The sequence below is a fragment of the Cheilinus undulatus genome, linkage group 2 (assembly GCF_018320785.1).
Source record: "Cheilinus undulatus linkage group 2, ASM1832078v1, whole genome shotgun sequence".
NCBI classification, from domain to species: domain Eukaryota; kingdom Metazoa; phylum Chordata; class Actinopteri; order Labriformes; family Labridae; genus Cheilinus; species Cheilinus undulatus.
In genome coordinates this window covers 24,099,455-24,112,343 of record NC_054866.1, presented here as the reverse complement: position 1 = coordinate 24,112,343, position 12,889 = coordinate 24,099,455, and the positions used below count along the sequence as shown (strand labels likewise).

At 37.7% G+C, this 12,889-nt stretch overlaps 1 protein-coding gene across 6 annotated transcripts in view; it reads left to right on the top strand.

Annotated features, from left to right (window-relative positions):
- Positions 1-12,889, top strand: part of LOC121526889 (arf-GAP with Rho-GAP domain, ANK repeat and PH domain-containing protein 1-like) — a 70,092-nt gene that overhangs the window by 27,159 nt on the left and 30,044 nt on the right. For all 6 annotated transcript variants that reach the window (XM_041813573.1, XM_041813572.1, XM_041813569.1 and 3 more), the window contains exons 4-13: positions 1,462-1,550; positions 1,635-1,717; positions 2,867-3,016; positions 4,147-4,216; positions 4,839-4,959; positions 5,114-5,298; positions 5,708-5,814; positions 6,572-6,771; positions 7,010-7,095; positions 7,743-7,925. In XM_041813573.1, coding sequence (XP_041669507.1) covers positions 1,462-1,550; positions 1,635-1,717; positions 2,867-3,016; positions 4,147-4,216; positions 4,839-4,959; positions 5,114-5,298; positions 5,708-5,814; positions 6,572-6,771; positions 7,010-7,095; positions 7,743-7,925 — 1,274 coding nt within the window. The remainder of the gene's footprint in view (positions 1-1,461; positions 1,551-1,634; positions 1,718-2,866; positions 3,017-4,146; positions 4,217-4,838; positions 4,960-5,113; positions 5,299-5,707; positions 5,815-6,571; positions 6,772-7,009; positions 7,096-7,742; positions 7,926-12,889) is intronic.

Genomic DNA, 12,889 nt, shown 5'->3' with positions numbered 1-12,889 from the left:
TTGATTACTTTTCAATTAATTGCCCAGCTCTACTCTAGCTGTGACTGAAGATACTATAACAGGAATTAAAGAGGCTGTTTTGCATGGAAATAGATATGTGTGCTTGAACAAAAAAAAAAAAGAAGCGCTGTTGGGTCTCTGTTCATATCCAGGTGCTCTTTGGAAACCCCAGGCTTGATTTGCTCAGTTCATCAGGTGAAGGGGTGGTTGTAGTAAAACAAATAGAAAACTGCAGCTGCCCTTCTTTAATTGACATTGCAAACATATTTTTTTTAAAAAGCCAAGGTGGATATGTTGGGGATTTTGGCTCAATCTCAGCTGTGCCACTGGGTGAAAAAAAGTTTGAAGGTCTACTGAAATTGTAGACTTTCAAACTTGAAAACTCAGAATTCTGCTGTTTGCTTAGTGTTGCTGATGTTGTCCATGCTAATGCAGGCCGGCTGGATTTGTTGTTTGCTGTTTTGCATGAATTTACAGTTCAACAGCAATAAAGGTCTTAAAATACCAGCTTTAAGTTGATATGAACTGTATAGGCGTAGAGACGGGGTGGCCCTCTCTCTAAGCCGTGAAATTTTTCTTAAATGCACAAATAAATCATTTAAAGTAAACAAATGGACATGAAAGTTTGATTTTTGTAGCCAACAGTGCCACTTATAAACTTTTACACTAAATTCATTCTCTACACATGTAAATAAAAAAAAAACACCCATCAGTTTCTGTGCTTTTTTGGTGGAAGAAGTGAAAATTAACAAACTTCAATACACTTTAATGTGGATTTAGCCTAGTGAGCTGAATTTGAGAACAATATTATTAAAACTAAAAAATGTTGGCTGTAAAGGTTCCATTTTTAAGATGGAACAGTTTATTTTTGCCTGAATGATGTATACATTTTTTGGTTTAAATCTAATTCTGTATTTAAGATTGCTTGAAACATGCACATAACTGCCTGATGAGGATGCATACCTCTTGACCCACCCAAGTTTGCGCTAAGCCCCAGATATAAAACTTTCCTGTCTCCACCTCTGATGTAAACACTATTCTGTGTGTCAAAGAAAATATGAGTGTTTAGAATTTTTTCAAAAATTTTATTTGTTGTTTAACTAGAAAAAAAATAAGTTCTTATGGGAAACACTGACAAACAACCAGTTAGACTTTCAGCTGTTTCTTTCAGGCCTTTTTGTTTCTGTGTTAGCATATCAGTCAATCAATTGCTAACATTTTATCTGGTAGCAGATAACTGGAGGCACTGGTATTATCAGTGCTGCTAGTCATATTTGAGGCTTTAGATTCCCCTACTGATTGTCTTTACCAGTAACTGTTTTATCACATCCTGCAAGGTAAAGTAATCCCTAGAAAAAAAAAGTTAAGTTACATGTCACACAATTAAAGCAGCTTCTATTTGAATGTTCAGAATTCATTCTGTTCATTCAGTTGAAGACTAACTCAAACTGTTGATATCAGGGTTAGATTCCCTCAAGGATGACTCTGATGACTACGAGGACCCAGACCTGTTTTACCCCGGTGTTTCTTGCATGAACAGAACCGACAGGGTGAGTGAGAATGTTTCTTTGTTTTACTCTTCTTTTCCTCTTCCCCTCCTGCGCACTAATAATAACACCTCTCTTCTCCTTTAGGATATGTCCTTGCAAGTTCCCATACTGCCAAAGGGACGGTACAGTTCTCTGTGCAGTGATGATGAGCAGCTGGATGATGATGAGTGAGTTATACATTGAAACACAAACACACCATTGCCCAAAACCCAGAAAATTACACTCTAATAAACAAATACAAGAAAGCTAAGAAGCAGAATTTTACAGGGTATGTAATTTGTGATATTCTCTGCTATAACCTATGTACATTAACACATACACTTCTTTCTTTAAGTTTTCGTTGCCACAAATTTTTGGTTTGATACTTTTAGCTGCTGTTCAGTGTAGTGGCCCAGCTTACAGACCTTACAAGGAAGTGGTTTAGTCTTACACAAAAATAGTTTTGCATTGTGGCTAATGGTGATTTATGTCAGTCTTTTAACATCACGCTACTGTCTACTGTTGTCTCTGTTGTTTTGCCAAGACTGCTTGATCTTTAATTAATTTCATCTGTGCATGAGACCTCTTCTATTTTAGCTTTCAGGCACACTACCTTGATTAATAAAGTGTAAAGATTACACAGCAACTAAGCACTTAGCCCTGAGCCCAGGAAGCTGATGTGCAAGTTCAGCCATTGTTAGTTCAGCATTCATCATGGCATTGATTTATTATGGCACAAACCTGAGCAACTTTTTAAATTCTGTTATTTTGAATAATGAATCACTTAAATAAATGGGATTCCTGACTACAACAGTTATGGTTCTGTAAACTCTGTGAATATGCATTTCAGAAGGGAAATGCTTTTGCATTTACTTTTTACAATTCATCAAAGTGAAAGATTGAGTAACACAAATTTCTAAGCATTGAATAGAAATGAAAAACTGACCTCAGATGGCTCTTCAGTGCAACTTCATTAGTTTACTGTTTCTTTCAGCACTGAACTAGAATGCCTTTAGATTACATAAAGGTTGATATATAGTTTAACAAGCGTCATGTCAGTCATCAGTAAAACTGACTGCACATGGTAGGTAAATAGGGTTTAGTGTGATTAATGTTCATTAAAGCTGATTTAAAGCACTGACAAAAGTTAAACACAAATAGGTTAAGTATATTGAAAGACTTCATGGTTATTTTTCCATACCACAATAAGTAGAGGTGAGAAAAAAATCAACACTACTATTATTATTATTATTATACTCATGTGATAAATTGTTTTTTTTCTGTTAATATCAAAACTTAAGTGTTCCTTTACGTGCTCTATTTCCATGTATCTGAAGGACTACCCTATGGCAGGATGAGGTTCTCAGTAACACAGGTAGCGTCTACCTGCCAAACTCCGGCAGACTGGCTCAGGCTGCAAAAGAAGACAGCTCTCAGCTTGCTGCTGTCATCAAGATGGGCTGGCTGGACAAGAATCCACCTCAGGGGTATGAATGAAAATATATATAAGCATAAATCTGGTGTCCTGCAGAAAGTACATCAAACAGGTGGATTGGGCAGATTCCGTGTCTGTTATCAGGAAAATCCATCTGGTTTGAAAATGGACCTGACCAATCAGCATCATTTGAGGAGAATGAGGCGGTAGCTACAGACAAGGTTTAGTTTTACAAGAAGCCAATAGTTATGGCTGCTGCTGGTATAGTGTTTAGCTCAGATGTAGCTTTAATAAAACAATAGTTTAATTAGAACTGGATGACATTTCTTTATTAAATAAATAGCAAAGAACAGCAAAGAAAACTTTGTATTGCAGAAAAGACATTTTCACTCTTCTCCCAGCCTGCTTTTGCATGACTTTACTGTAGTAACTGGCAGGGTTTTTTTTTGCACTAGAAACCGATATGTACAGTTGGTTGGATGTAGCATAGCAGCAGTTTTATCATAGTTTTTTCATAGTATAGCAGCAGTTTTATCAGAACTTGGCCATATTTCTTTATTAAAACAAGTACAAAGAGCCACAATGAAAGCTTCTTTTGAAAGAGGTGTTTTTGCTCTTCTCCTGGCTGGCTATGGCATGAGTGTTATCCATCAACAAGCTCGAATGTTCATAAACTACAGCAGTGCCAGCTTGTCAAGGTGACTGCTACCTCTTTTTGTCTTGTTGCTCAGATTGGCCCCTAATGAATGTGACCGAAAGACTGTTTGTGCAGTTACCATCAGAGAATTTTGTCAAATGTCCCGCCCTTCCCAAATGCTTTGTATGGGAGGTTTCCAAGATGAATGTGAAATAGTTTCTATTCAATGGATATATAAACCAGTCTGTCTGGCATGCCAGGGTTTGGCTTTGTACACCAAACATTAATGCATTGATACAGAAGATAAAATTATGGTTTGAATTTTGTTGCCATAGTAATGTTTCTGCACCTGAACTAATAATATCTCACTATACTGTCTCACTATCAGTAATGACATTGCAAACAGTCATAATAATACAACTCGATAAAATGCCCCTACAGAGTGATGGCATAAGTATTCTGTCGTAGTTCTTCTTGTGTAACAATTTAAGGATCATTTGCATGATGACACTTTAAAATATTTTTGTGTGTATTGTTCTACACAGGGCTCTTTACTATCAGAGACGATGGGTAAAGTTGGATGTTGACTACCTGAGATACTTTGACAATGACAAGGTAGGAAACAACATCTATCATGCCAACAGGCTTATTGGTAACATACGGGTGCCACCAAAGCATCCAGTCTGTTTAGTCCATACCAGAGACGTGATAAATCATTACTGTTGTTAAAATCAAAACCCCAGCTATGAAAATAGACAGCTAAACTTACAACATGATGGCTGACAAATCTTTGACAAAATCTGGACCTTTTTTCAAGATGGAAAAACTGGTTAGGATAGTATGTTTTAGGAAGCTTGAGCTAAGCAAGGAATGAATTAAGGAGCTTAATTGATAGCTAGAAATGTTTTTATATAAAAGTTGGAGATTTGTGCTACTTCAGCAGCTTTCTATGTAAACATTAATGAAGTGCAAAAAGTGAACAAGTTTAAAGGTAAGATCCTGTGAAATGCATTACTTGTGTATGTCTTAGAGTCAGTGTGAATTTGTTTACTTTAAAGTGTAAGTGAGATGGGCGTGTGACAGAAATGGTTTGTGAAGTTGCTGTTCAGATGCACTGATATATCAAGACTGACTCTCCCACTCACTAGAGCACACTCACAGACACACATATGCACTTCCTGCATGCTGAATATGGATCTATTTTAAGGCTGAGCTGTGGCTGTGTGGTGTGTTGTAGGAGGTGTATTCAAAGGGGATCATTTCTACTGCCTTCATCACTAATGTCAGTAGTGTGGGAGAGCTGAAGTTTGAGGTGGTCACGAACAACCGAACATTTATCTTCAGAGCTGAAAGTGAAGGTTGGTATGTTTAAGCTGGTCATCTTTGTGTTTGTATGTGTGCCTACACAGTGATAACTATTTATGCTACCGTGTCAAGCACAAATAACACATAAACACAGACTTTGGATTCATAAATATGTTAATCCATATTGTTGTCTGCGCATCAATCCAGCGGAAAGAAATGAATGGGTGACTGTAATGCAAGACTGCACCAGGGGGCGCCATCTACGCAACACCATGAATCCTGGCTCACCTTTGGCCCCAGACTTTCAGGGCTATCTGGAACTAAGGGGGATCCGCTCAAAGCTTTATACTGTTGTAGCCTTAGACAAAGTTTTCCTGTATAAAAACATAGAGGTAAGAGGCCTCTGTTTGTGCTTGTAAAGATGAGCAATACACTTCAAATGATACTATTTCTGTTTGTGTACTCTAGTGTCTTTGTTTAGTTAGATGGTGTATACACAGGACACTGGTAATAAAAAAGTAGTAGAGCAGCAACTGTTTAAAAGTTAAATATAAAGATAATAAAAGCTTTCTTTTAATCTATTTATATGACAAAGAATATTTCATGGTGAAAAAGTATGCACACCAGCATTTGTTTTACACAAAATATCAAAGTTTCAAAGTGTTTTTCAAACCTAGAATCAATTGTCAAGTCAAAGTTAGATTTTTTTTAGAAGGACTAGTTCATATATTGTTATTTTATTATATAAAATAAGTAAATAAATGAAAATTGAGCAAGTAACCCCCAGCTTTTTTCCTGCAGGACTATCGGCTAGGAGTGGGTATTACGTCTATTGAGATGAACGTAGGAAATGTCAAAGAAACAGATCGCCGTACCTTTGATCTCACCACGCCTTATCGGATATTCAGGTACTGCATTCATGCACTCAGTTTACGTAAGATACTTTATACACATTTGCTTTCTCCACATAGCTTCTGCAATTAAACTGTATAGATGAATCTGTTTGTAGAAACTCTTTTTTTTGTATCTCAGCAAAAAGTATTAAAGTGTAAAGATAGTCAGGCTGACTGGCTCTTAGTTCTAGGATGCTAACAAAAATCAGATCATGTTATTCTTCTGAGCTCTCCCACCACCCAACTATTCTCAGAGATCTCAGTTGGACATCTTTTGAGGACATGAAAAGCCCTTTGTCTAAGTATTTTGCATGTTTTAGGAAGAGTGAAGGACATGTGTATGTGTTGATGTGGTGTGTGTGGTCTTTTGGCTGATGGAACGCAGCCTGCAGTGCTAGAGCTCAGCTTGACAGGATGGGGAAATCTGAAAAGGCTTGTGTATTTGTCTAAGAGTCGGACTGTGAGTCAGTGTATGTCTCAGTTTAAAGTGCGTTCTTTTCTGACTCTGGGTGGTGGGAAATGTTTGCATGTGTATTTTCAGGAAAGAAGCAGTGGATAAGAAAAAGAGGAACTGTTTTTGTACAGTTTTCCAGACTTTGACACAAATATATTTAGCAAAACAGGAGCAGAGTTAGAGTCAGAACTCAGTTCGTCATGAGCGCTGAGATATACAGAGGACAAACACAGGCTCTTTATATTTATTTAAATTAGTCCTTATTGACACCATCATGTCAACATTGACATTTGGCCGTTTGTGTGACTCTCTACGTAGTTTCATCGCAGAGTCTGAGCAGCTGCGAGAGCAGTGGGTGGATGCCATGCGGGATGCGATAGGTGAGGCTTTGTCAAATAGCGAGGTGGCGGATCGGATCTGGGCGGAGCCTAGCAACAGCCTCTGTGCGGACTGTGGAGCTCCAAAGCCAGAATGGGCTGCCATCAACCTGTGTGTGGTGGTCTGCAAACGATGTGCAGGTTTGATTCTTTGAATTTCATTGTATTTCAGTTCAAATGGTACGGTGCTTTGCACACCAGTGCTTGCACTTTACTCAGTAAGAGAAATGTTTGTTTAACAAAGTTTTATGATTATTGTTTTCACAAGAAAAATCTTTTATGTATTTTTTTTAGTCCATTGCATAAGCAGGGATGGTGATATGTTATTGTCAAAGTGCTGAGACACAGCAAGGACGTAATTTGTCTTGTCTTGTTACAGGAGAACACAGAGGACTGGGTCCAAGTATCTCAAAAGTTCGTAGTCTGAAGATGGACAGGAAAGTCTGGACAGAAGAGCTCATACAGGTACACACACTCACACTAAATAAACACACATATAAGAAGAAAGTTTAAGAGACCTTGCTTGTAGTTGGTGGTTAAGGTTTTCATACAAAAAAGAAAAAAAGTCTCCAATCAAAAACATAAACACCTAAATGCAGCGAGAGAGCTGTAGATGACTTTACCCTAAGGTTCTATTTAGTCAGATATGTACCTGTATGGCTTCCTCCCACCATCAAAAAACATGACCATTAGGTTAATTGGTGACTCTAAATTGGCCGTAGGTGTGAGTGTGAGCATGTCTGGTTGTCTGTCTCTATATGTCAGCTCTGTGATTGACTGATGACCAGTTCACGATGTACCCTGCCTTTTGCCCAATGACAGCTGGGATAGGCTCCAGCACCCCTCGTGACCCCCAGTGGGATAAGCGGTATAGAAAATGGATGAATGGATGTACCTGTATGATTAATCCAGTTAGCCTGTTTGTTACTTTTGCGTTAAGAGCATAAATCTATGAATGTGAACTTTGGTAAGCTGAATCAAACTTATTTTATTACACTAGAGGGAATATTTGCAACTTTTCACAGTATAATTGCAATGAAAATCTCCATACCTTATAAACTGCACAAATCCTACACAATAAATACTTCTCCTAATCTGTTCCTGTGATCCAGGTGTTCCTGTTGTTAGGAAACCAGAAGGTAAACACATTCTGGGCAGCAAATGTCCCACCCAGTGAAGCCTTGACACCATCTAGCTGCAGTGAAGAGAGGCGGCGCTTCATCACCAACAAATACCGCCAGGGCAAATACAGGAAGTACCACCCTCTGTATGGAAACCAGAGAGAGCTCAACAATGTGAGTAAAAATCACTGTTTTTGTTGTTTGCTTTTGCCTGGGCTGGTCTTATGTCTGGATTTAAACTACACAATGTACATGTTGAATTCCTGCACAGTTAGTCAACATACCTTGGGAAAGAGAGGTAAAGGGGATTTATAGGGAAACAAGATTTGTTTTCACAATCTTATATGACTCACTGAGCATCTATAACAGCTGTTCTTAAGAAGAGATTGCTCTCAAGACCATTTAATGCAGATTTTAAGCTTTGACATTCACCAAAGTTTGCATATCTGATTTTAGCTAAGAACAAAATCCAAGAACACAACAGAGCAATCTAGCACGTTAGTGCTGACATTACAGGATGAATATATTAATTTGCACTGATCAGTACTAAAGTATGCTAGATTAAGAAAGACACAATAGAATATCATTTCAAATAACATTTTTCTTCTTTTTTAAAACAATTTATCACCTGTATGTTATCAAATATGTGTAAATACATGACTAAATTAAAATATGCTTTATTTATCATTATAATATACTCATTTAAATCAGTAAAAAACAACAACCTTTGTATTTCTTAAACTTGGAGTCCTGTGCATGATTGTTTTATGGTTTAGTTTATTTAGATGTTCTTTAACCTTGCAAAGCAGATGGATATGCCCGTTTCCTTGTTTTCCACTGGCTAATCCATCTTGCAAAGCTCCCATCTGAACCATTTGGGTCCGGTCAGAAAGTGACAGGACCAATCAGCAATGAGGGACAGTACTTTCAGGTGCAGCAGAGTCGTAACGTAAACAAGCAGCAGCAAGAGCTAGTGCAGTTATGGAGGAAGAGATTAGTGTGGATGCTGCTAAAGTGCCAGTTTTATCTCAAACGTTTCCTATTGAAGCTTTCCCAGATGTGTTTCACACATCCATCTGGCATGTCAGGTTAGATATTCTTGACATCTCATTATGTCTCTTCTCTATCCTGTGTTTGCACACAGCCCTGCAGAAATATCTTTATAAGGTGCCAGTCAAACATTGGAAATAAAAGGAAACCAGTGCAACTTAAAACATAAATTGCACAAATTCAGGTACATTTTTTTCTTGCCTTTCAGTGGATGGCTAGGTATTAAAATGAAGTATTGATATCTGTGTTGCAATTCGGTCTGGTAGGTTGCGGATATGTTTGTACAGGTACCATGTTGGTACCGGTTTTTAATACCCATCCCTAGATATTGACAGACATGCTTGTTTTTAATGCGGGGTTGTTGGCAGGTGAGCAGGTGTAGGGTCTCAGTGGTCTCAATGGTCTCACAGTCTGGATGAGTCATGTAGTGTCTGCAGCCAGAGGATTATAAAAGGAAAAATCATTTTGCCCTGATGTCTGTGGTCTGCCACTTTTTTAAAATGGTTTAAGATATTAAGAATTGTCTTATGTGTGGCCAGCCTTAGTTGGATTTTAGATGTGCACACAGGCTTATACACACTGAAAACACAGTATATCTGCATGCTCACCACCACTCAGACCATGACTAAGAGTCCAAGAATAAAGAAATAACCATACATTCCTGGACTGACGTCAGAGGGACTACAAAACAGAAAAACAACACATCTGGCTTTTCATATAAAAACAGTAAAAGAATAAAATTGTGTCATTCATTTCAAATAAAATTTTTAAAGGCTAATCTTGCAGTAGAAAACAACATTTAATCTTTGCAGTCAGTTGTAAAAGCAATCAGCTTGTCACATTAATTGCATGAACTAGCAAGGTTTATGCCTAGCATTTATCCAGCTGGATAAAGACGAAGAACAAAGTCCAAAGTTGGTGGATTATCAGTGAGCTATATTTTTATCTTTACCACAAAGTGGGCCATTTAAAGAACTGATTTGAACTATTTAAGGTCGGATTGAAACTCATGTTCCTGGATTACAAGCTGTCTGGATTTCTGATTAAGTCCAGCATGTAAAGCAAAGTGCATTAATGCTAATAAAGGTTAATTAGTGCAACAGACAGAGGTCTGTGAGTACAAGTGAAACTAATTTGTTCAAATTTTTCTGATCTCTTTGTGGTCGAAATGTATCAGTCTGCATGTCTGTGAGCGTGAGCCCTGAATAAAACATACATGCCCTCTCAACCTGATTGAAATGCTTAGTAAAAGTAGGAACCTGGACATAGGGGAAAATTTGGGGAATTTCCAGAGTTGGAGTTTTATGTTGCTCCATTTCTTTGCATTTTGTCTCCACTGTGTGCGGGAAATGTCACCGCGTTCAGTCCTTGCTTGGTCAGTCATTAGCTGCTTAACCCACTTACCACAAACAATGTGGACCGCTCAGACATACTGAGTGCGTTAGTGAGTCACATTAAGCACCTGACTGTGGGTACTGTTCTTCCCTCCTCAAGCGTTCAGCCTTTTACGCTAGTGTGTTTATGAGTCAGTGTGTGGGATGTGCTAAAAGAGATAACTGAAGTTATTTTTCATGTTCTTACTACTCTGGTTTGAACCATCTTTGTACAGCTGCTCGTCCTCCCATCTTCATTCAGTCCTCCTACATGATGTTATCTCTTTTTCCGGTTGCTGTCTCTTGAAATTGTGACCTCTCTGGATCTTTTTATGCACGGAACTTCTTTCTTCTCCTTTCAAACAGCTATTTAATGATTGCTGATGTACCTGTTCCTCTCTGACCTGGAGTAAATACTTTGGATTTTTCAGTTTAGCTGTTTAGATTTGGGTGTGTCTTTAAAAGAAAGACACTGCATGTGTTAATGGGTGCTGTATGAAGACACACTGGAAAACCTATTGCCTTTAAAGTACTGTGGTTGTGTATTCAAGCAGGAGGGAAGTTATGCCAATGACTGTGGGAATTACATACCTACTCCTGGCTTTTTTCCCCACTTCTGCTCTCCTTTCTTCCTTTGTTTTTCCTTTTTTTTCCTGTCTGTGACACCACTACTCATTGCTTAAGCTGGAATGTGCTGAAGCCCCGCCTCTCCTTCTCTTCTCCTCCTTATTGTTTGGCTTGGACTGCTGGAGAAGAAAGTTGATTCCTTTACTCCTGGCTCTCTTTTTGTTGTTTGTAAGTTGCTGGAATTCTTTAGCTGAACACAACCTCCACAAATGAGGTGTTTCTTTCCATTTGTGACTCTAAAGGAGTATGTCTATGTCAACTTACAGTCAAACTGAGGAGTGACTGGAAGGAAGTGAAAAGTCACAGGTAAGGTTGTGTGTTTGTGAGCTGTAGGAGAGGGAAGGGGAAGTAGCTTAGGTGTCTATGTGCGGACTTTGGCTTACTGACAGTATATGATCTTAGAGCTGTTAAACAGTCTCATATTTGACTGTTAGTAGGGTGTATTTTTGTCATGAGTCTTTTTAACTCTGCTCTGCTTTAGCTCTGTGCTCTTGCAAGCACATTAGAGTCATTGTGTGTCTGTATGTTTGTCACTAGAGTGGGCTGAGAAAGTTTAACATGCATATTTATGTGTGTTTGTGTGTATGTGTGTAGGCATTTATTAGAGCCCTTTTTGCATTTTGGGCTGTGCTGATATCTATCTGTGCTTGTGTTTGTGTGTCCATGTGTTCTCTGTGTGTAGTCAGAGTAGAGGATAGGATAACCTTCTTGAATGGACATCTTTGTGTGTCTGTCCATCCCCTTCTGCTTTCTAACCCCCCTCCCCACTATGCCTTATGCTTTCTATCTTCCCTCTTAAGGTAGTCCACTCTTGATTCTTTTAATTCATCTGTTGGATTTCATATTCTCCTGCAACATTGTAGTGTATGTGGCTTTATTAAAAATATTAAAATTTGATTATTAAAGTGTCTTCCATAAAAATGCTAATTTCCCCTCTCTAAAAGTATTGTTTGTAGGGGTCAATTAAGGGTTTGATTGACTGATTATTAAGGCTGCTATTTGGCATTTGGCTGATTATCGGTATCAGTGTTTTATTTTACTGATAATCAAGTTGATTAATCGGAAGGTGCACTACTTTGGTTCCACAGCAAAGTGTGTCTTCCCCTCTGGCTTTATTTTCTGCTTTTTACAGTCTTAACTGTTGTCCTTTATACAACACAATCTGATTGGCTAGATGTCAAATGAAGTACTGATCTGTAAATCAACTCAAGTAAAAGAAAAAGATATTTGATTGAAAGTTTAAGTTTTCTTAAATAACTGAGTACTGAGTAGCTACAAGGGCCAACGGATTTGGGAAATAATCGAGTTGTGATTTTTTTTCCAATATTGCATTTGCAATTTGACATGCAATTATTTTTTAAGTTCCTTATCTTGTGCATTTTTTAACAAACAAAAGCAATTTATAATTTGCTTTTATCACCAACACAATAATAGATCAACATAAACTGCTCTTTCCTATAGGATGATTTAACATGATGCATGAATCAGTATGAATCACATATCTTAACTATCTATATATGTCATAGTAGTAAATTTTACTCATTTCTTTAACATAAAGCCTTGAAGCTAAACATTTATCTTTCTGTGATTGTTTTGACTTATATTGCAGATGTAATGTGAATAGCTGTATTGAAGGAAATGAGTACTTTATGTCATTCTAATTTTAAATAAGAAAACCATCTACAAAAATAAAGAAAACTGGGATTTTTTGCAAACTGCTACAGCTACTACAACAGCTGTGGTCAACAGAGGTGGAAAATGTACACTCAAGTAAAAGTGCAGTTATTCTGATTAAAACTTACTTAAGTAGTAGTAAAAGTACTGATTTTCAAATGTACTTAAAAATAACAGATACCAGGAAAACTACTCAATTACAGTAACTTGAGTAAATGTAGTTACTTTCCACCTCTGCTCATAAGTACCAGCCAATCAGTACTTGATCCTGGATGACACTGACACAGTGACATCACTTCCTGCTTCTACTGTGTTGCTTGTGTTGTGTCTCATGTTGATAGAGCTAGGGTGAAATTGTTTATTTTCCTACATTTTTTTAGATCATTTTTTGTATCTTTTACTTTTGCCACATTT